A 20,196-nucleotide genomic window follows, 5' to 3' on the forward strand; every position below is an offset into this window, starting at 1 on the left:
GTATCATTTAGAGATGGTTCTTAAAAAAGACTATAAGGAAAATGAATTATGAATTAAAACAGGGCTGTGCACTGTTGCTGCATGTAATATGTGAAGAAAAAACATTGTAATGTTAGGAGAAACAATTTTTTTCTAAAGATGGAAAAAGGAAAGATGCGAAACAGCAGAACTACGAATGCTATCAACACACAGGTATGTTTTGTGGGTCTTCTGATGTGGGCAAACAACAAAGGGAAAGGTGAGCATGGGAGAAAAATGATTTTCTCTGATTCTTGCTAGTAAGCCATTTTCTGCATTGTCCCCACCCAACTGCGCATTCTTGCCTGCTTTCCTCTTCCTACCTGTTGAACTGGTGCAAGCGTCAGCAGCGGGTTAGTTGGCTGAATTCCCTGTACGACCACTCAGCAGGACCTACCAGCAAGAAGTGGAAAGACAAATGTTCTTAACGCGTTTTTTTAATGTTTCTGTTAAGATTCCATTGTGTTGCTTTCCTGTTAAGAATGTATCAAGTTAAAGTACTTGTTCATTTTTAAGGGAATGGAAGGCTATAAGCTGCCAGCAAGGAAAGCTTTGCCCAAGTTCAGAGTTGTATAACCAGCTGTGGTTGTAAACATGGCACTACTTTGGGGGGTTGTTTTTTTTCCTAGTCTTCTCTTTGGACCTACTCATGTTCCCCCGGTACCTTCATTTTAGTGTGTGCTAGTGTCAGTGCATTTGATTCTGACAGCGTTCCAAGCAAATTGCTTGCTTACAGTACTGCATAAGATGTGATGGTTCCTTCTATTAGGAAGCAAGCGTAAAGACTTGGCCTGAGAATGTCTGCCATTCCAGAAACTCTTTCAGAAGCTTCTGTTTCTTCTGTTCAATTTAAATAGAAGAAAAAAGCAACAGTGAAGTACCAATGACTAGCCCAAATTACACATCATCCAACTTAATGATCCAAGCCTCATGAATCAAAATCATGTTAACAAGGCTGAAATAGAGCCTTATACCTTACAAGCGTGCCTGTGGCAGGACTGGTACAGCACAGAAGTTGATTAGCTTTGCTATCTACTTGAAAAATGTGTGGGGAGATGGGCAGTTAACTCCTTCATGCTCACTGAACTGGGCATTTTGGTTTTGTTTTGTTTCTAAGTAATTCAATGCTTTCATAATTTATTTGTAGTATTTGTTCACTTTACATCTAAAAACACTGATGAAAACCATTCTGTTGAGCTAACCGAAATCAATCCCTACTAAATTATTCAATAGCTGTCAAATTATTTCCTTTACATTGAGTACTTCATAGTATTTTTTTTCAGCCTTGGTGTTCTTTACTACCTTTTTTTTCCTGTGTGCTTTCTCCACTTTCTCCTTTGTTTCTCATCCCAGAACGCACTGAACACTCCGTCTGGGTCTGATCTCAGTTAAGCTCTTTCTCAACACTGAATGTGGCTGTTTCATGGAACTTCTTGGGCTTCCAGTATCCTTTATTCACCCTTACACCTAAATAACACAGAATGGCAGAAGTAACTCAGATTGCTTACTCTGAGATGTTTTTTTTTCCTGCCAAATCAATAAAATGTTCATTATTGTACTTGCTAGTTAAATTTTCTACAATCCTTGTGCCGCTAATAGGCATTGCTTACTTCAGGATCTTTTATCAAAATATCAGTGATATATGTGCTTGAACAACCTCAAGTTGATGTGTTTCAAGATGCATGTGCCATCTCCTGGTCACTGATATTACCACATGCAACTTAAAACATTTAATTTTTATAAACTTCTTTTCATCATCCTGATTTTAGACAGCAAAATTCATGTTCACCAGTTTCAAATGTCAAGTCTGTATGTGACACTGTGAATACGCAATCATCAAAAGACCAACGTGATCATGAAAATCTATGCTCAGTGAGTCCTGGGGGAGGGCTTAATCTCATGAACAGACCATTAATTCAATACTTTCAAGAGTTTAACACTGAGTAAAGCAAAGGGCAACCTTGAAAGCAGTTTCAGTTTAAATTTATCTGTTCCAAGTAGGTCTTCTGTATATGATAAGCAATATGTTCTTCAATTTCAGTATGCATACATGTCTTAGGGAACAGCAAACAGATACAGCCAGACATCTGTACTCTGTCTTGATGTTTTCCTCAGGAAAGGCATCAGCACGAATGTAAGAATTTATCTTTACAAAGACTATCTTTAAAAAACAAAAGTAAACCCTTCTACAAAGAATGGGGGTTAGGAGTCATTAACCACTTCAACATTGAATTACAGCTGTCTATTCCCTTATGTGACTTACAAAAATTTAGGATGTAGAATTTAGCCATCCTCTGTAAGAACCAGTAGGTAGACTTCTTTTTTTTTTTTTTAATTTTCAGAAAGGTGTAAAGTATGTTTCACAGACAGGAAGTTAGTTACATTAACACTTGCTCATTCTAGGCCACCAAAGAAACTGTGGAAGAGGTACAAACTGCAGACTTGATCCACTACTGATGGCACAAAAAAAACCATCTTCAAAACTGGGGCCAGGTTCGCATTCATGGAAAACATAAAGCTGACAGGTATGTTCTGGGCACTTCAGGAATGATTTCATGGTTGCAGTTAAGCACACAGAACACACCTATCTACACCTACTAAAATCAGTGCTTTCATTACTTTACTTGAACTTGAAATAAGAAAACCAGTCTAATTCTCTTCATTTTCAGTATCGAGCATCAGAGCAGAACTATCACTGTTCAGTGTGACCTTGCCAGTAATAAGCCTGCAAAACTTCTCAAAAGTGCCACAGAGCTGATTTACTTTGGGAACAGAAAATATTTTTCTGAGAGGTATATAAATCACATTTCCACTGACAAATGGCTCCGTGCTTTTTTCAACAGCCAATGTTTCAACATCTTCTGAAAAACAGTTCACTGAACATTGCAGTTTCAATTTTCTCTCTGTAGGATCATCGTTATATTCTTCACATTCTGACAGTAAATGGTCCAGCAGACTTCGCTTAATGAGTTGTGCTCTGAACATAACTTCACTGACCACTGCGTTCTGCAGGTACTTCTCATCTTTAAGGCTTGGATACACTGCTTTGAAGACCTTTACAGCATGCGGCAACACACAGAACATTTATTATTATCGTAGATTCAGATTGTAAACACTTGTCAAAAAACTTTCACAATGCAAACATATTTTGATTCAATTCTGTTTCATTTTTGACATATTTTCAAAGACCAAAAAATCTACATAGTATGACTTGATTTCATGTGTTGCTACTGCAACCGCAGTTAGAAAAGTTAACAGAACCTCAAAATAATAACAACAGAGCTTGTATCTGCAAGTTGTACTCATAGATACAGCCAGGTAAAGCCCAGCAATTCCTTAATGCTTTTAATCCTTCTCTTACTTTCAAACAAAACATACAGTCGTTTTGTGCTAAAAAAAAAAATTAAAAAAATCCCAACAGCAACAAACTGAAATTGCCCATGCACTACAGCATAAGAATCTATGCCTTTGTAAAAAGCATAGAGCAAAGGAGAATTTCTATTATGGGGTAGTAGTTGGTAAAATAAGAATTGTTATCCATGTTGCTAATTAGTAAATAATCTAGGAGGTAAGGGCCTTCATACAATTAGAAACAAAAATCATGGACTCAGACACTTCTGAGCTGACTGGTGTGTGTTAACCAGAGCTAAGACCAGATAGCAACAGTAGACCACAGAAAGAGCAGCTTCAATGGCCATTTGTAGAAAGTCTTACACTATATTTGCCCTCCTATATGAAGAAAAGGATACTTACAGTTTTGTAAGCTGCTTCAGTGGGTTTCTCACGCTGCACAGGTTCTCTCGTTTGAGGGTATTTTTTAACAAACACACCTATTTGGGTACAGAACCCAACATCTTCCATTCCTGTAGGGGGGCTCCCTACACCCGTGAATTCCACTGAGTACTCATAGCGTTCAGCAGTATCTTGAGCCCTAAGATAGAGAATGTATTCAGATCTTAGTACATACTCAGTCTTTTAATGTGATAAAGATGCACTCTCACAGATGAGAGAATGTGCCTGAAGATAAGCACTCTAACATCTTCTGCTGGATCACAGCGATGATCATATTCCTACCACAGTCTGAATCATTTAGAGTCACAAATTTAGACAATCAGAAATTACTGTTACATCTCACACAGTTCTCTCATGTTTATGTGTTTTGCTTAAATTCTTTCATTGTGCCATAATTCAGTAAACCATACTTAACTTTTGTCAACACACTCTGCTCCTGGACTTATTATTTCATAAATCTGCTTGCATACTCTTTAAGAAAGGTCTAGAGTAAAGTGCTTTGGTTACACACCATATATTACTGAGCACACTTTTAGGTTTATGTGAAGCTTTTGCATAGCAGGACATTATTACGTGAAAATGCTTATTTTTAATACTTCACACTTCAAACACATTAACTGTAATAATGATGTATTAAAAAAAAGTTCTAAGTATTTTTCACAGAGCACTTAAAGAAAAAGCAAACCAACTTATAAAACACAAAACCAAGAGAACATGCTTAAACACTTAAAACAGCAAAGCAACAATTCACCAGATAGGTTGGTGTCAAACACTTGACAGCAAACCATATGCACAAACCACTAAGAACATATTTAGCTATTCCACTTTCCCAATACTTAGTACTCAAAGCTGTCTGCATACGATATTGAATAAACTCACCAACTCTGAAACTGAGCTCGGTCCCATTCAAATTTGTGGTCTGGATGCCTGAAAACTGTCACTCCTGGAAGCAGTGTGTTGAATTCTGAATTTGGAGTACTGATCACAACCATGTTTGGAGCCATGAAACCAAACACCACTTCAGGAAATTTCTCTAGCTCTGATTCTTGCAGGTGCTCTATTCTGTAAATGTAAGTTTACACGTTTGTATAAAGATGTAACTACATTTTAACTTTCTTAACTTGTTAAAAACAAACAACTCACATCTGTACTCTTCACTTGTAAGCCCAGGTCTGAAACATTAGCACTGGTAGTGCAGCTGACTGGCAACTTCAAGATTTTTTTTGTCTTAGAAGGCCTCGTCTTACATTTTTACTCTTTCATGCATCTCCTTTTGCTACCTTGTGGTAGCACCACTTAAACACTAACTAAAGTTAATTTAAGCCCAACTTAGAAAATGCTGCATTTTGCTTCTCTGTTTGAGAGGTTTGATCAAGTGTATTTGGAGTACAGACAAAATTCTAAAGTAAATCCTGATGAGTTCAGAAAAACCTAGTGTGTTGGTCTAATACTCACAGTTCAATGCACGTTACCAAGTCAAAACCCAGCATGCAGGGATCTTTATGAGCAACTGAGCCTTGATGCAAAGTCACAATGAGGGATCTTTCAGATGGCTCCAAATAATCAGCAGGAAGAGGAGTTAACCTGTGCCTTAAAATAAATAAATAAATAAATAAATAAATAAGCATTAAAAAAAACCCATAATACCACAAAAAGGACCTTATAACAAGAAAAAATTGCATGCAACTGTACTACTTAGATACTTAGCAAATCTCCAAATGTTCAATCATTTTACAGGGAAAAAAGAAAATTCTAATACACATACTTTTCATAACCAATTCAGTAGGATGCAAAGTGCAGAGCAGTTGATCCAACAGTTGTCCCTTTCTTTCACAAAAATTTCCAATATTTTTAAGACACATGCCCAGAGAAGATACTGTAAATTCTGACAGCAGCTTAAGTCTAGAAATACAATACTTCTGCTTTAAACATGCTTTACAGTTGTGGGGAGAAGTTATACATATTAACTTTTTTTTTTTTCCCCAAATAAAAGATAATGAAAACTAAAAAAAATATGCAAAATTAAGTCTGAAAAACATCAGACAAAACACCAATCAACACAATGCTTCAAAAAAAAAGGCTAGTTGTTTTTTCATTCTTGACAAAGAGCAAAGAACAATGTCAGCATCTATAAACTAGATATTTATTGAAACCATATTAAGCTTTAAGCTGAAATTAGCTTTGAAGAAAGACTTTGGTGTTCCTCCAAATCCACCCTGTGCTTCAGGGGTCACATGAGTTTGAAACTGTAGAGCTTTCTCAGACACAAAACACTGAGTCACCCCTCCATTTCAATAACGTGATAAAAAATGAAGACCCAAAAAAAGAAAGAGTTCCACACTGATTTCAAAAAGGATCAGACTTGTATACCACAGTAATGTCACATATAAGCATAAACTGAATAACACAAGCTGTAGACAATGCATTTGTACCTTTGCAAACGGTACATTTCTCAGAAGCAAACACCTTCAGGGCCATGACCCAGACATGTGCTGCATTAGGTGATGGTACAGCCCAACAATTCCCCCAGGAAATCTGATACAGCTAGCATTGTAACCAATTAATAACGGACTGCTCTACATTTGACAGCTGGTATTTCTGCATTTACCCTCATTTTGAAACTGTTGTTACTAAATCATGCCACTAGGTCAAATCAAACAAACACCTTAAATTAAGACAATTCAGAAGCTTACATTTTCTCTTTCATCACGGTTTCACAGATATCTAGCCCAGCTAGCACTTCAATGCAACTACAGAATTTCAGCATCCAGAGAAGCGTACAGTCAGCACATCCTAAATCTGCCACCTGTAAAATAGATATTAGTCATATAGAGCATTTGCACGTTAAATGACTTGAGACTTCCATAAATATATTCTGTATTTATAACAAAAACATTTTAATGATGTTTAATAATCATAACTATTTAAGTGAACTAGGCAAAGTTACAAAGTTTTTCTAAACCTGAGAATCCTACAAAATGTTTTTAAGTGGGGCAACCGTTTGATATTACAGCTATCAACAAGCAAATGTACAGCATCCCAGTAACTCTAAAGAATGTCTCCCACATAAAGGCATATGCCCTCAAATAACAAAAGAACAGGAGTGGTTAATGACCAGACCTTTAGAATGGATAAAGCTTGGTCTAATGTAATTCCACACTCTGAATGTCACTTCTCAACATCCATGCGAGCAATAATGTAAACCTGATACTATACATGGACCTAAAAGCTCTAAAAGTTTTAAAAACAAAACAAAAAACACTATGATAGATAATTGAACCAAAATCCTCAACGTTAAACCAAGACCAGAATGCTACTTGCTTTCCAAGATAGGCTAAGACACTTTTTCTTGTTTGCATTTTCCTGCTTCCCAGAAATTAACAGTAAGTCATATTCATGCCTGAGAAACATCATCAAATGTCTCTTAAAGCATGTTGCTTTTAAGAATAGCTCTTCCAGTAGCATTGATATCTATAATTAGGTCACCAGATTATCTAGTCATTTCCTGCCTTCCCGAGGTACTTAAAATTAGATATTTTTTACATTCATAATGCAAGAAGACAAAATATACCAACCTTTTTCGGTTCGTATTTCCTCACTAAATCTTGAACAAACTCATAACGTTGTTTGTATAATGGTGGTGTGAATTTAATCACTCCAGTAAACTGCTTTCCTTCAAAATTCTTATCCATAGTATCTTAGTATGCCTAAAAATACAACAGTTAAGTCATTATTTTAAGTACACTATATCATATCAAAATACAGAATTGGCTATTGTCAGCACTGTTCAAGTGACAATTAAAAAGAGAAAGATCTGATCTCTAGCATTAGCAAATAAAGGTGTTAGCAAAAATGGGCCATAACCACCTCGCCTCCATGTAACATAAGTGTATGGTAACTGCTGAGTCATGGCTTAAACCACTGATTGAGCACCTGGGGAAAGGACCTGGTCAGCCCTGGGAGCACAGGTGGAGGCAATTCAGCTGTGTGACCAGAAGGGATGGAGCCTGGCTGCACCTCTCTTAGACCTCATTTAAAGGCCGACTGTGTTTTGAGAAAGATTTCTTTCCTGATATTTCTCTTTTGTGAAGCTTTCTCCTGAAAACCTGGAATCTTCTGATGCAGGTGAGCAATCTTTTTCTTTTCTTTCACAGCACCTTTGTATTATGCTGGTCCTTCTGTCATCACACCTTCATTGTAATGCTTTTCCTGTTTTATTTATCTAAGTGTTACAGTAAGCAACCTTTTTAATAAGACAACTTTTACTTACAAGCTATTTTATCTTAAATAAGTACACTTGTATTATGCTGACACAACTACAACGTTATCTTGCATTGCTTTTCCAGCAAGTACAGAAAAATTATTTCTCACTGAAGTAGCTGTTTTTAATTTTCCTTCATCTATGATCTGAGTTCTCTTCCTATGCAGGTGCTTGTGTGTGTGTGGTTCCCTGTGAATTCTGCAACACAGTGAGCAGCAAGAAATACCTGAAAAAGCGTTATGTTGTTGAAGAGGACAGCTTTTGCCGTGCTTAAGCTTTACAACCACCTAAACAATAGAATGTAGTACTAGAGTCACAACCATCAGTCCACCTCCAACTCTCACACCTTGTAAAAACCACCATGTTTCAGCACATGAGAACACTTAACAAGAAATAATTCCCACTTGACCTAAGAAAAAGGCCCTGGTGAATGAGGAACACAATACAGGGAAATTGCTGAGTGAGGAACATCTGCAGGAACTGCTTGTGGGTATGCGCCCCAGCTGCCTCCTCAGTCCCCGTGCAGCTGGCCTGTTTGTGCTGGTTTAAAGACATTCTGTATTTAGTAGGATGCGTTCCAGACAAAACATAAATAGTTAGCAGCAAACTAACTGTGTTGTTTACTGAATTACTAAGAAATGTACTCAAGGATGCTTGCAAATTGGTTGCCCTGATCGCTTTATAGGCATCTCAAGTTATTGGGATGACTGCCTCCTACCACATTTCTGCTTCTTTGCTTCTCAGGTTTTTAGCACTTATTATTTGTGCATGTTCACTTCTGGTTTGAGCAGCAGATATCCAGAGCTGTCTACAATTTCACAACTCCTTCCAACAGTATACATAAGACAGCCTAAGAGTTCATAATCCAGAGTTTGATTTGCAAAGAGGCTCTAAAAAGTGTTGCAGTGTAACCAAACCCTACTTGTGAGGGGAATTTATTTTAAACAATATACAAATGACATCACAGAAATGTCTTTTTTTCTATTTTCAGTTATGAAGTTTGGTTGGAAGATTGGGTCTTTCAAAGATAAGCAGTGTGGAAGAGATGGAGGACACTGTTAACACTTTCAAGCTGCTGTGTGTGTTTCATCTTTTTCTCACTAAGAAAAGTGTTTCAAGAAGTTCTTCTGATCATTCCCTACTACATTATTGTCACAATGCAAAAAGTTTAATTTCTCTCATTCAGTCAGTTTGAAGTTGTTCCTTGCCCTTACGCAGTGATACATCAACTTAACAGTCTCAAGGAACCACAGGATAGTTTACATTGGAAGGGACCTTAACAGGTTACATAGCACAGTCTCCTGCTCACCGCAGATCCAAGTTGATCTGACCTGATTGAGTGGGTGCCAACCCTTCCCATGGCAAGGGATTTGGAATTAGGTGATCTGTAAGGTGCCTTCCAATCCAAGACATTCCAGGAGTCTGATTGCTCAGAGAACTCTGCTCAGAGGTACTTACCCCATGTCAGTTTGAAATTGCATATTGCATATTCAGTGTTCATTCACTTCAATAAGTTCACAAATTAAGTGTGGTGTTCTTAAATTAATCCCTCTGTACCATAAAGAAAGCAATTAATTGTACGGCTATAATTAAGTAAAAGCTTCTCACAGTAGAAAATGATGAATCAGGAAATCCTGAACTGCTGAAACTTACTTTATGCTTCCGCAATTAGGATGAGAAGAACAACTCAACTGTATGCAGTTCCTGTACTTCCATTTTAAAGTTTCAATACATACAATTTGATATAACACAAAAAAGGTAATTTTGGCACCGCTGCCAGAAAACACAGGGAAAATAGAATCTAACTATGCAAGAGCTAACAATCAAACCACACTCAGAGGGTGTTTTATTTTTGACTGAATACTGTCACTTTTCTGCTCTGATTCAACTAACAGATTAGGCCTGTTCCAGAAAAAACTCTGCAATAATCTGAGTGAAGTGGTTCCTTAAACACACATTGCCAACATCTTCCTATTTTCAATTACTTATTTTTCCTTACTTTTTGCAAGTCAAAATCACGTCCTCCTTGCTGTGTTTTGCTTTCACTCTGATTCTGTCTGAAGATGAGCTTGGATGCCTGGGAAGAGAAAAACTAATTTGAGGTCAATGGATCAACAGGTTCTAGATAAGTATACCTAAGTCTGTAGCATCACCACTGAAGAGGGGCTGTTCTACAAAAAAGTGAACTTACAGAAGAAGAACACTGAGTTTTTGGAACATATTGACTAAATGTTCCACCAGGAAGAGAGAAATATGTGAGTAAACAATTTGGGTTATGTAAGTGGTAACAAACACAAGCTGTCTTGAAGTCATTATGCAAGAGTAATGCAGCAAGTGCTCCTGGAGTCAACGGCACACTAAACAAAAATGGTAACTTTCACAATGAAGTTGTGACCATAACCAGCTGTCTGTGGAGTATGGTTATTCATGGCTATAAGGGTACTATTGTAGAATTCGTTTTGCAATTAGGTTTGTTTAGTTTCTTATAAGATGAAGTGTATATTACTTCTGAGCAATGCTGATAAGGGCAGCGGAGTCCCGCAGAGAGTAACGGAGGAGGTGCAGGCTGAGGGAAAGCGGCCGAAGGAGCTGCTGGCGTTACTGGCAGAGCACAGGAGTGTGGCCGATAGCACAGCCGGCTCCTGGGAGATCCCCCTCGCTGCCACGGTGCGATAGTAACACGCTTCTGACGTAGCAGTACAGGCACTGCGCGAAGGCAGACTAAAATTCCAGAGAAATGAGTTGCTCTTTCTAAGCTTCGACCGTTCAACTACTTTCAAAACGCGCGTTCAGCAGCTCAGCCGGCGGGTAACGCCCGGCCTGCCCTCAGCAACGGGCCGCGCACGCGGCGGCAACAGCAGGGCGGCCTTTTGGCCACCGATAGGCGCATCCGCGCCGAGTTGGGAGCTCGCAGAGCGCGGGCGGTAACCCGGCGACGCCCTCCCGCCCGCCGTGGCTGACGGAGGGGAGCCGCGAAGCCTTTCTTTCGCACGGCGGACCGACGGCGCTCCCCACCTCCCGCCGGGCGGGGCGGGCTCGGCCCTTCCTCACGCAGCCGAGCGCGCGCGCGCAGCCGCGCTCCCCCGCGGGGATTGGCCGGCTCGGGCCCGGAAAGCGCGGCCGTCACTTCCGCTGGGGTCGCCATCTTGTCAGCAGTTGGCGGAGGCAGCGCCCGACCCGGCAGCCCGCGCTCTGTTGTGGCGCGGCCGTTCGTTCGCCTCGTAGGCCGCGCGCCGCCGCCCCGCTACGGGCCCCGCCGCTATGGCCAACAACAGCCCCGCCGTCGGCGCCGGTAACTGCCAGGGGCAGCAGGCGGCCCAGCACCAGCCCGGCGCGGTGCCGCCGGCCCAGCAGCAGCTGCAGAGCGGAGCCCCCAAGCCGGCGGCTTCGGGCAAGCAGGGCAACGTGCTGCCGCTGTGGGGGAACGAGAAAACCATGAACCTCAACCCCATGATCCTCACCAACATTCTCTCGTCGCCCTATTTCAAGGTGCAGCTTTACGAGCTCAAAACGTACCACGAAGTGGTGGACGAGATCTACTTCAAGGTGAGGTTGCGGGCCGCGGCCTGGGCCCCGCTGGGCGCTGCTGGCGCCTGCCCCGAGCCGCCCGGGCCGACGGCTGGGAGTGGGTGGGCGGGGACTGCGGCCTTTGCCGGCTGCGTTCTGCCTTCCTGCTGGGTCCCCTGCTTGTATCTACTGGGGAGGGATGGGAACACATCTGTTATTGCTTAGTTAGGGGGGCTCGAGATCTCTGTTTTTCAGAAGAAACGTGTTTTTCGCTCGCTTTAGAATTAGGGAGTTGTGAGTTTGCTTTGCGATGGGCAGTTTGAGTCAGGGCACGGGGCATGAAATGGCCGTCCGAGGGCTGCGCTCTGAGCCGGGGGGTGGGGAGGGGAACCGCTCTGCGTGCCGCCCCTGAAGACAAACGAGCAGCCTCTGCAGCCCAGGAGCTGCCGGGCCCCGTGTGGCCGCGCCAAAGGCATGGCCCTGCTAGTAGGGGGCTGCAGGAGGAGCTGGTGTGTGGCCCCTTCCCTATTAGAGATTACTGTTTCTCACCAGTCTTCTTCCCAGTCAAAAACGAGCTAATTATGGCACTAGGTTGGATGTGTTGGGAAGAGCCCTGTATCAGTGCCCCCACGGGTCAGTTCTTGTTTTGATAACGGGATTGAATCGGTTTTACAACAAGGCTTCCATCAAGCCGTTCTCCTAGGTAGAGGTATGCATAATTAATGGTCATCAGCATAGCTTCGTGTTTTGTTCTGATAGCAAGAGCACAACTTAGATAATTTGGGCTGCAGTTTTCAGCCAGCTGTATTTTGGAGATTATTGGGATATTTTTCCGAGGTACGTTGGGACTGCTCGGTAACGTTACTGTGTCACTGAACTGATTGTAGTGTAGCCATTTAACCCCAGAGTGAGTCAAGTCACTGCAACTGAAAATAACTGCACAGAAGTATTGTGAAATATTTGGCATTGTTTGCCCATACTTACGAGGGCAGTATGTTTTTCCTCTCTGTGGCGATGCTCTTCTGCTTGACCTGTGGCATTATGAGCAGACTTCTGATTTCTTCTAGTATGTGGAGTAACGGTCTGTTTGCCACTTGCTGCACGTGAAAGAAAAATCATGTTCTATCAGAACAGAAAGCAGCAAAGTTTATGTTTGCAAATGAAGTCAAGAACTGAAAAACGGACAGATATTTGGAGTAAATAGGAGAACGTAACACATCTATTACATGGATCTTTTCATAGTTCAGCCAGTTCTGTGTTAGTGTTTCATTCTTTAAGTGGCTTTACCTTAAATTAGAGAGGAGTGTTGACATAATTAAATGCCAGCTTACTAAACCAGTACAAAGAAAGTTTGTCTGCTGAGCTTGACAGTTAATTTTACTTAAAAATAAATGCTAAAGGGAAAACTCAGATCCTTACTTACTCAAGTGTAACAGATACGAAGAAGATGGTCTGATGGTGAAGGTACTTCAATGATATTTAGAACAACTTAATTCTGTTCATATTTTAAGGTTCGTGACTAATGTTGAGGAATTGCTGACCTTTTTTTTTTTCTCTTCTTGGATGAATGTGATGTCTACCATACGCTTTCATGTGTATTTGTTTTGGGAATATGATTAAATAGCTCATTTCAAAAATTCAATCTTGGAGCCTCAGGAAGAATGTTCTGACTTAACGTGGGCAGTAAGGGTCTGTTGTTGAACACACAGGTTTTTTGTAGATATTTAAATTAATTCACAAGTAGTTCAAGTCCACTCACTGTTTGTTTTGGTTCTGTGTCTGTGAAGAAGGTAACTTCCCCTTTTTTCCTGTTTGATTTTATGTCCTTATGTGTGTCCTCAATTTCATTTACTCTGCATGCTGCCAGACAAGAGAAGCACACGTTGTAGTCTTTGTCAGATCAAAACTTTCAGGATACTTTTCAGAAATAAGCATTATTTCTGGGGCTTTTTCTGTTCATGTCTGGGGAAAAAACAGCATGTTGATATTGAAAAATTGAAAGCTACCGTTGTGGTAATGTCATACTCGATCCTTTAACCAAAGTACTCCTCTCTCCTGTGAGAGGCAAAAAAAAAAAAAAAAAAAAAATACTCTGAAGGGTGTATACTTTTATTTATGCAGTATTTCTGAAATCCTCTGGCAATGCTAGTAATATGGAAAGCTGCAGTGGATTTTCCCCAGTATTGGTCTCTTACGTTTACCATTTGGCAAAGATAGTAACAGTCAAAAGCAGTTGAACGTCTTCCTTCATCCCTTGTTACATCTCTGATTTCAAGGAATTGCTTATACAAACTGCTTATTGCTTGATGTGTTTAGAAGATTTGATTCATTAACCCAAATGTTACTCCTCAATTTCAAATGCAGTATGGGCAGTTTGTGACTCTTTTTGTCATATGTAGGGAATGATGTTCATGACATTTATACACTCATCTCAAAGTGCATCTCAGAAGATTCAAATTGGGAAAGTTTTACTCTTTATTACTTATGAACCATTTTAAAAACATCACTGCAGTTTACAGGGAAAATAACACTGGCTTTTAAAGTGTTTGTAGTATCAAATACAAGATGCTTTTTTTGGTCTCTTCGTTTTTAATTCTGTGATTTTGTGTATAATTTCTTAATGTAATTTAAAAAGCCAAATGGTTTGTTTTAATGACAAAGCAGACTTGATCTTGAGTTTATCATAAGACAGGCTGTTCAAGACTGATTTAGGCAGTCCGCTGTTTAAATTAAATCTGTATATGTAGCTAAACATTATGGACGTTTATAATTGTTGGTTTTTTCTTTGATTCTCCCTTCCTTGCCTTTTCAGGTTACGCATGTTGAACCATGGGAAAAGGGGAGCAGAAAAACAGCAGGCCAGACAGGAATGTGTGGAGGGGTAAGTAGAAGTACGTGCTGCCTTACGTTTTTCTGTTTCTGGTAGAACGAAGTTCCCAAACGTAGCGCAGATTTGCTTGTATGTTGGCTCAGTTACTGCATGTAAAACCATTTATTACAAAGAGTTGATATATTCCCCTTGCTTCCAAAGGAGATGAAACTGTGGAGGCAAGTAGCGTTACTTCTTTCACAAAGTCCTGTTAATAGATTTAGAGTTAGCCTGCATTAGTTATGGTATTTGTTTATTTCTTTGTTTTCATTAACTTCCGGTTGTCACCTAACATTTTTTTTCTTTAAAAGGTACGTGGTGTTGGAACTGGAGGAATTGTGTCTACTGCCTTTTGTCTGCTCTATAAATTATTTACACTGAAGCTCACCCGTAAGCAAGTGATGGGCCTTATTACACATACAGACTCTCCATATATTAGAGCTCTTGGATTTATGTATATTAGGTAAGTGTTAATACAACCAGCTAATGGCTAATGTAATACACAGAATGCTGTATTAAAGTTTTTCCATTCTTTTTATACTTAAAGGTACACACAACCACCTACAGATCTATGGGACTGGTTTGAATCCTTCCTTGATGATGAAGAGGTATGTCGGCGAGGGTAATAATTTATTTTCTTTTGTTTCTTTCCATGTTACTACTTTAGAATTTAAGACTGTTTAATAAGATTTTCTGTGGTTTGATGCTGCGAGTTTTTATTCTTGTAACTTCATTTATTAGTGCAGGAAGCACATCTGAGCTGGGAGCTGGATCATTTTTCATAGATTTCAAAGATATAATGAAATTTTCAATTGATTACTGTGTTACTTTGTAAAAATATATATATATATCATCAGGCAAAACAAGTTGATTAAATCAGAATGTGGACAGTAGGCTTTATGAGTGTGGGTTCTGTGCATTTTTTTAAGAGAAAATTATATTTAAGCTATAGCACATGCTGAGAGTGCTGATTTTGCCTTTTGTGAATATTACTGGGACGGGGAGTTGGTACTGGTGTAGTGTGGAAAGCACATAGTAGAACACAATGTTAACCTAAAAAGAAATACTAGAATCTCTCTGTAAATCTTGGAATATAAAGACTGTATTTCTTGGGAGGAGAAACAGCTGGATTTCTGCATTAAGTGGAGTTACTAACATTTTTGCTCATGAGACAATGAAAAGCATCATGAGGTGCTGACATGGAAATTTCACTAAAGCGGATGCTTTACTGTGCAGTAAGATAGGAGAATGTCTTTGTTCCTACTTACTGTCTGCAGACATGGCGTAGGAACCTTTTGATGAGGTTTTTAGGTCTATCAAGTTGAATGTTAAATCTCTTACATAGTGTTGCAATTTGTATTCATGGAGCAGGTTGTAAATTGCATCCTGGCTTTAAGAGTTGTACAGGGAGAGATGCCTTGAACTCTTCAGTGTGACAGTTGTCAACTTATTCAAGAAAATTCAATTGATGTCCAAATACCCATATAAAAAAGGGTTAATTATACCTATAACTGCGATACAGTGCATTTTTAAACGGTTTTCTTTCATGCCAAGTGTCAAAAGCACTGTGCAAAGGACAGTTATTTCGGGTAAACTTGTGCTATTGTACATTTTTAACGGAAAACAAATTTAAATCTTGATTGCATAGCTGTGATATATTCATTCTCCCCTAGATGGTGCTACTAGCTAATATGAACTCTGCATTACAACTTAAGAGGAAAATTAGGGCAGCATTGTTTTCAGGGTTCCATGAGTAGCTTGATTCCCAGAACAATAAATAAATCACAAATGTGATTCATTGTGCAGATCTTAACTGGTTCATTATTCACAGTACCTATTTTAGTTCATACGTTTTAGTCCTTGCAGTTCTTGGTTATCAGCATTTATTTATTTCTTGTAATTTAAAATGATCCAATGTACTTGTGGAATTAGTGTTTGATTCACAGCTCCTTTCAGTAGCATTGTGTTACCTAGGAAAAACTGCTTGGGGCTGCTTTTCTTAAGTTGCTTAGCCCTGCTCAGACTCATTGGATGAAGCAAATTTATCAATGACTTTAAACCTACAGCATTTTTTTTCTCCAGTTGTAAAATATATGGAAGCACTTCATCTTTTGACATGCTGCTGTGAAAATGAAAGGCTTCTCAGGATACGCAGCTACTTCTCAAAATGTTTCTTACATTTATTTTGTTTAACTGTACATACTCTCCAGGTGCTACGTTTAACTCATTTTTTTCTTCTTTAGATCTCTGCAGCGATTATATTTGGAAATACTGTATATCTGAACACTTAAATGTGTGTGAGTGCAAGCAGTTTTACATTTAGATTTTCTCTTCCTGTTTAGATAACAAATCTCACTTTCCTTGTGTGCTTGCACTATAGGTTTGGGACTGACAATAGCTGACTAACATGTCCTGAGCTGTGAGAGGGCATAGCAAGAAGGCCTTCATGCGGTAATGACCCTTTTCAGAGACAATGGTCATCATGGATTATGCGTTTCCAATTATTTGTTCATTTATTTATTTTTTTACATGTTTCTAAATTAGAAACCTCACTGCTTCATGGCAGTTGGTTTGCTATTGCTTCCAATATTGCTAGGATGCCATTTTGTACTACAGATTTTTCTGTGATCATTTTTAGATAGGCAATGATATAGTTCTTAAGTGATTTAGGCCACAGGGTTGGGTATGATGTTACGCAGTTGTGCATCCAGAAAATGAAGTATAAAATGTCTTTTCAGAGAAGTTCTCAACTTTGTGGCATTTATATAAAATACAAGATCATACTCTATAACCGGACTGTGTAAGGGGATTTTGTGTTAATCTCTGCATTGACAGTCCCTTAGCATCCAGGTGGTGCAGGATTAGTATGTTCCTGCATGCATATGTACTAAGTCCCACTCCCTAGCTGTAACATACTGCCACATCCAAAGGGTGTGGAGTTTTTCTAAGGAAATATATTAGAATAAAAGACAAGTAAACTTAAGTAATCGTGAGACTTCAAGAGGGCAGTAATGTAGCAGCATTTTTTCTTAAATCATTAAAGAGTATTGTTGACCATCAGGATATTTTCTGTTCGTATTTTATAGGACTTGGATGTGAAGGCAGGTGGAGGATGTGTCATGACCATTGGGGAGATGCTTCGTTCCTTCCTCACTAAGCTTGAATGGTTTTCCACGTTGTTTCCGAGAATTCCTGTGCCAGTCCAGAAGACTATTGACCAGCAAATTAAAAGCAGACCCAGAAAAATAAAGAAAGATGGCAAAGAGGGAATGGAAGAAATAGACCGGCATCCAGAACGTAGACGTTCAAGGTTGTATATATGTTACTTTGTAACTAAATGTTGAAAGTTCAATATTAAGTGATGTCCTATGAAGAACTAAGTCATCTTTCAGTAAGATGGCTTCTAGGGCAATTGGTTTATGGATGTTAATGGATAAAATCTGACATTACTGCTATCTTGTAGGCTACCTGGTATTTAAGATGAAATAGAGGTTGTGTATGTAAAGCATACATTGGAGAGTAGATGGGTTCCCTTCACTTGGAAAACTGTTGTTTCATATTGAATACCCTTTATTTTGAAAGGTCTCCAAGACGATCCCTCAGTCCCAGGAGGTCTCCCAGAAGATCCAGAAGCAGAAGTCATCATCGGGAAGCCCACGGGTCATCCAGTTTCGACAGAGAACTTGAAAGAGAAAGAGAACGTCAGAGATTGGAACGTGAAGCTAAAGAGAGGGAAAAAGAGAGGCGTAGGTCTCGAAGTACCGATCGTGCACTAGAAAGGAGACGAAGCAGAAGCAGGGAACGATATAGAAGCCGTAGTCGAAGTCGTGACAGGAAAGGAGAGAGAAGAGATAGGGATAGGGAGCGAGAGAAAGAAAATGAACGCAGCCGAAAAAAAGAGAGAGATTATGATAAGGATAGAGGTAGTGAGAGAGAAAAAGATAGCGATCGATCTAGAGAAAGATCGAAAGAAAGGAAAAGTAAGGGTGATACAGAAGAAAGAAGACACAGGGATGACAAAGATGACAAGAAACACCGGGATGATAAGAGGGATTCCAAAAAAGAGAGGAAACATAGCAGAAGTCGAAGCCGGGAAAGAAAGCATAGGAGTAGAAGCCGAAGTAAGAATACAGGTAAGCGCAGCAGGAGCAGGAGCAAAGAGAAATCAAGTAAGCATAAAAGTGAAAGTAAAGAGAAATCAAATAAACGAAGTAGAAGCAGAAGCAGAGGAAGAACAGATAGTGTTGAGAAGTCAAGAAAACGAGACCACAGTCCCAGTAAAGAAAGATCTAGAAAGCGTAGTAGAAGCAAAGAACGTTCCCACAAACATGATCACAGTGATAGCAAGGACCATTCAGACAAACACGATCGTCGAAGGAGCCAAAGTACAGAGCGAGAGAGCCAGGAAAAGCAACAGAAAAACAAAGATGAGACTGTGTGAACTCTTTAAGAAGTGGATCACATTGAATCCTATAAATGTTTGATTAAATCCTGCTTATTTTTTCTTAAAGTTGAGATTGTGCAGTAGTTCATGAGCATTCTTCTCCAACCTCCCTCTAGGCTGCAGATTGTCATTTCCTATTCCGGGTAGGGAAGTGCCTTTGTAAACCCATTCAATACATTGACGGTTTCAAACCCATTTGTTTAGTTAAATTCGTAATCCAGAGATTGTTGCATTTTTATTGTTCAGATGTTTCTGAAATGTACAGTCTGTACATATGTCCTGAAAATGTTTTAATTCCTTTGGCGTGGTTGCCATGTTGGTTGAATTTGTATGAGGCAATAAACTGCCACTAATTATACTTTCATTTTGTAGATGTGGAATTATGGTTTGTGTTATCCTGAAGTTAGCATGGCTGTGCTTTACATAATAGCATGGCTTTTTAGGGATGGACCTCGAGTGTGTATAATAGCTGAGATATTTATGTGCATACGATGTACACGGAGGGCTGCAGATTTAGAATAACACGTCCACTGTACCTGCTGTTTTCAAAACTTACAGTGTTTTTTGTTGATTACCACTGGTGTCAAGATGGGAGTGGAATTCTGAGGAGACAGTAGTTTAGATGCAAAGTTTTAGTTTATAATGGGCTTTTTTTAGTGCAAAATTCTTTAGAAAGGCTACCTCAGGCAGACACTGTAAAGGTTGATGAGTGAGTACTGTAGCCATCTATGCATTTTGTTTGGGAGAAAAAATATGTAAGGTTCCAATTTTGTTAAACACAATTTATCAATTTATGGTATTTTAATGTTGTTAATCAGCAGCTGCACTCTGTAATTTATGATAATCCTGAGCTAATGAAGGCATTTCACGTGGGAAGAGGGAGGTAGGAAGAAGAAAATCATTTCAAAAGATTTCAGTTTCAAGCTTCCAAAGCGTTTTTATAAGTGTAAACATTTAAAATAACAATTACCTGATAGTGTCCTTTTTTTAAGTCATATTTTCTACAGATAGTAAGATTGCAGTTTGTGCTGAACATTTCATCTGGCAGGTTTTTCTTTTTAAACTGGTTATTAGAAGCAAAAACCAAAATGCGTTATAGGAAAAAAATCGTGTCATTAAAGTCCAAGTCTATTTGATAGATTATTCTGACTTGTATTCTAAGTGAGAAGAACCATCTGGAATAAACTCAATTAATTCCTTTGTATTGGGTCTCAGCTTTTCCCTGCATGTTTATTGCCACTTGAAGAGTGTTTGTGTTCCTCAGTCTTTCATTTGAAAACAAAGCGACACTTTGTACAAATTAGA

The 20,196-nt window shown here is 39.4% G+C and overlaps 2 protein-coding genes across 9 annotated transcripts; one reads left to right on the forward strand and one right to left on the reverse strand.

Moving 5' to 3' along the window:
• Nucleotides 1–1,130: 1,130 nt before the first annotated feature.
• On the reverse strand, nucleotides 1,131–14,760 carry HENMT1 (HEN methyltransferase 1). 8 transcript variants are annotated; one of them, XM_040704718.2, is made up of 9 exons: nucleotides 14,486–14,760; nucleotides 12,563–13,438; nucleotides 10,071–10,148; nucleotides 7,386–7,517; nucleotides 6,504–6,616; nucleotides 5,266–5,400; nucleotides 4,690–4,872; nucleotides 3,772–3,949; nucleotides 2,335–3,072 (listed from the first exon to the last, which is right to left on the reverse strand). In XM_040704718.2, the coding sequence occupies exons 4-9, from the start codon at nucleotides 7,500–7,502 to the stop codon at nucleotides 2,668–2,670; spliced, it is 1,131 nt and encodes a 376-aa protein (XP_040560652.1). In that variant the 5' UTR covers nucleotides 7,503–7,517; nucleotides 10,071–10,148; nucleotides 12,563–13,438; nucleotides 14,486–14,760; the 3' UTR covers nucleotides 2,335–2,667. The 8 variants fall into 8 exon arrangements, with proteins under 8 accessions (NP_001383669.1, NP_001292028.1, XP_040560652.1 ...); NM_001396740.1 differs by lacking the exons at nucleotides 12,563–13,438; nucleotides 14,486–14,760 and adding an exon at nucleotides 10,578–11,138 and having other exon boundaries at nucleotides 1,131–3,072; XM_040704717.2 differs by having other exon boundaries at nucleotides 12,563–14,760.
• Nucleotides 11,220–20,095, forward strand: PRPF38B (pre-mRNA processing factor 38B). Its single transcript, XM_001231649.7, has 6 exons — nucleotides 11,220–11,617; nucleotides 14,391–14,459; nucleotides 14,759–14,910; nucleotides 14,995–15,055; nucleotides 17,534–17,757; nucleotides 18,030–20,095. Exons 1-6 carry the CDS (start codon nucleotides 11,333–11,335, stop codon nucleotides 18,886–18,888), a joined length of 1,650 nt encoding a protein of 549 aa, XP_001231650.1. The 5' UTR covers nucleotides 11,220–11,332; the 3' UTR covers nucleotides 18,889–20,095.
• Nucleotides 20,096–20,196: the final 101 nt, after the last annotated feature.

The sequence above is a fragment of the Gallus gallus genome, chromosome 8 (genome assembly GCF_016699485.2).
Source record: "Gallus gallus isolate bGalGal1 chromosome 8, bGalGal1.mat.broiler.GRCg7b, whole genome shotgun sequence".
NCBI lineage: Eukaryota > Metazoa > Chordata > Aves > Galliformes > Phasianidae > Gallus > Gallus gallus.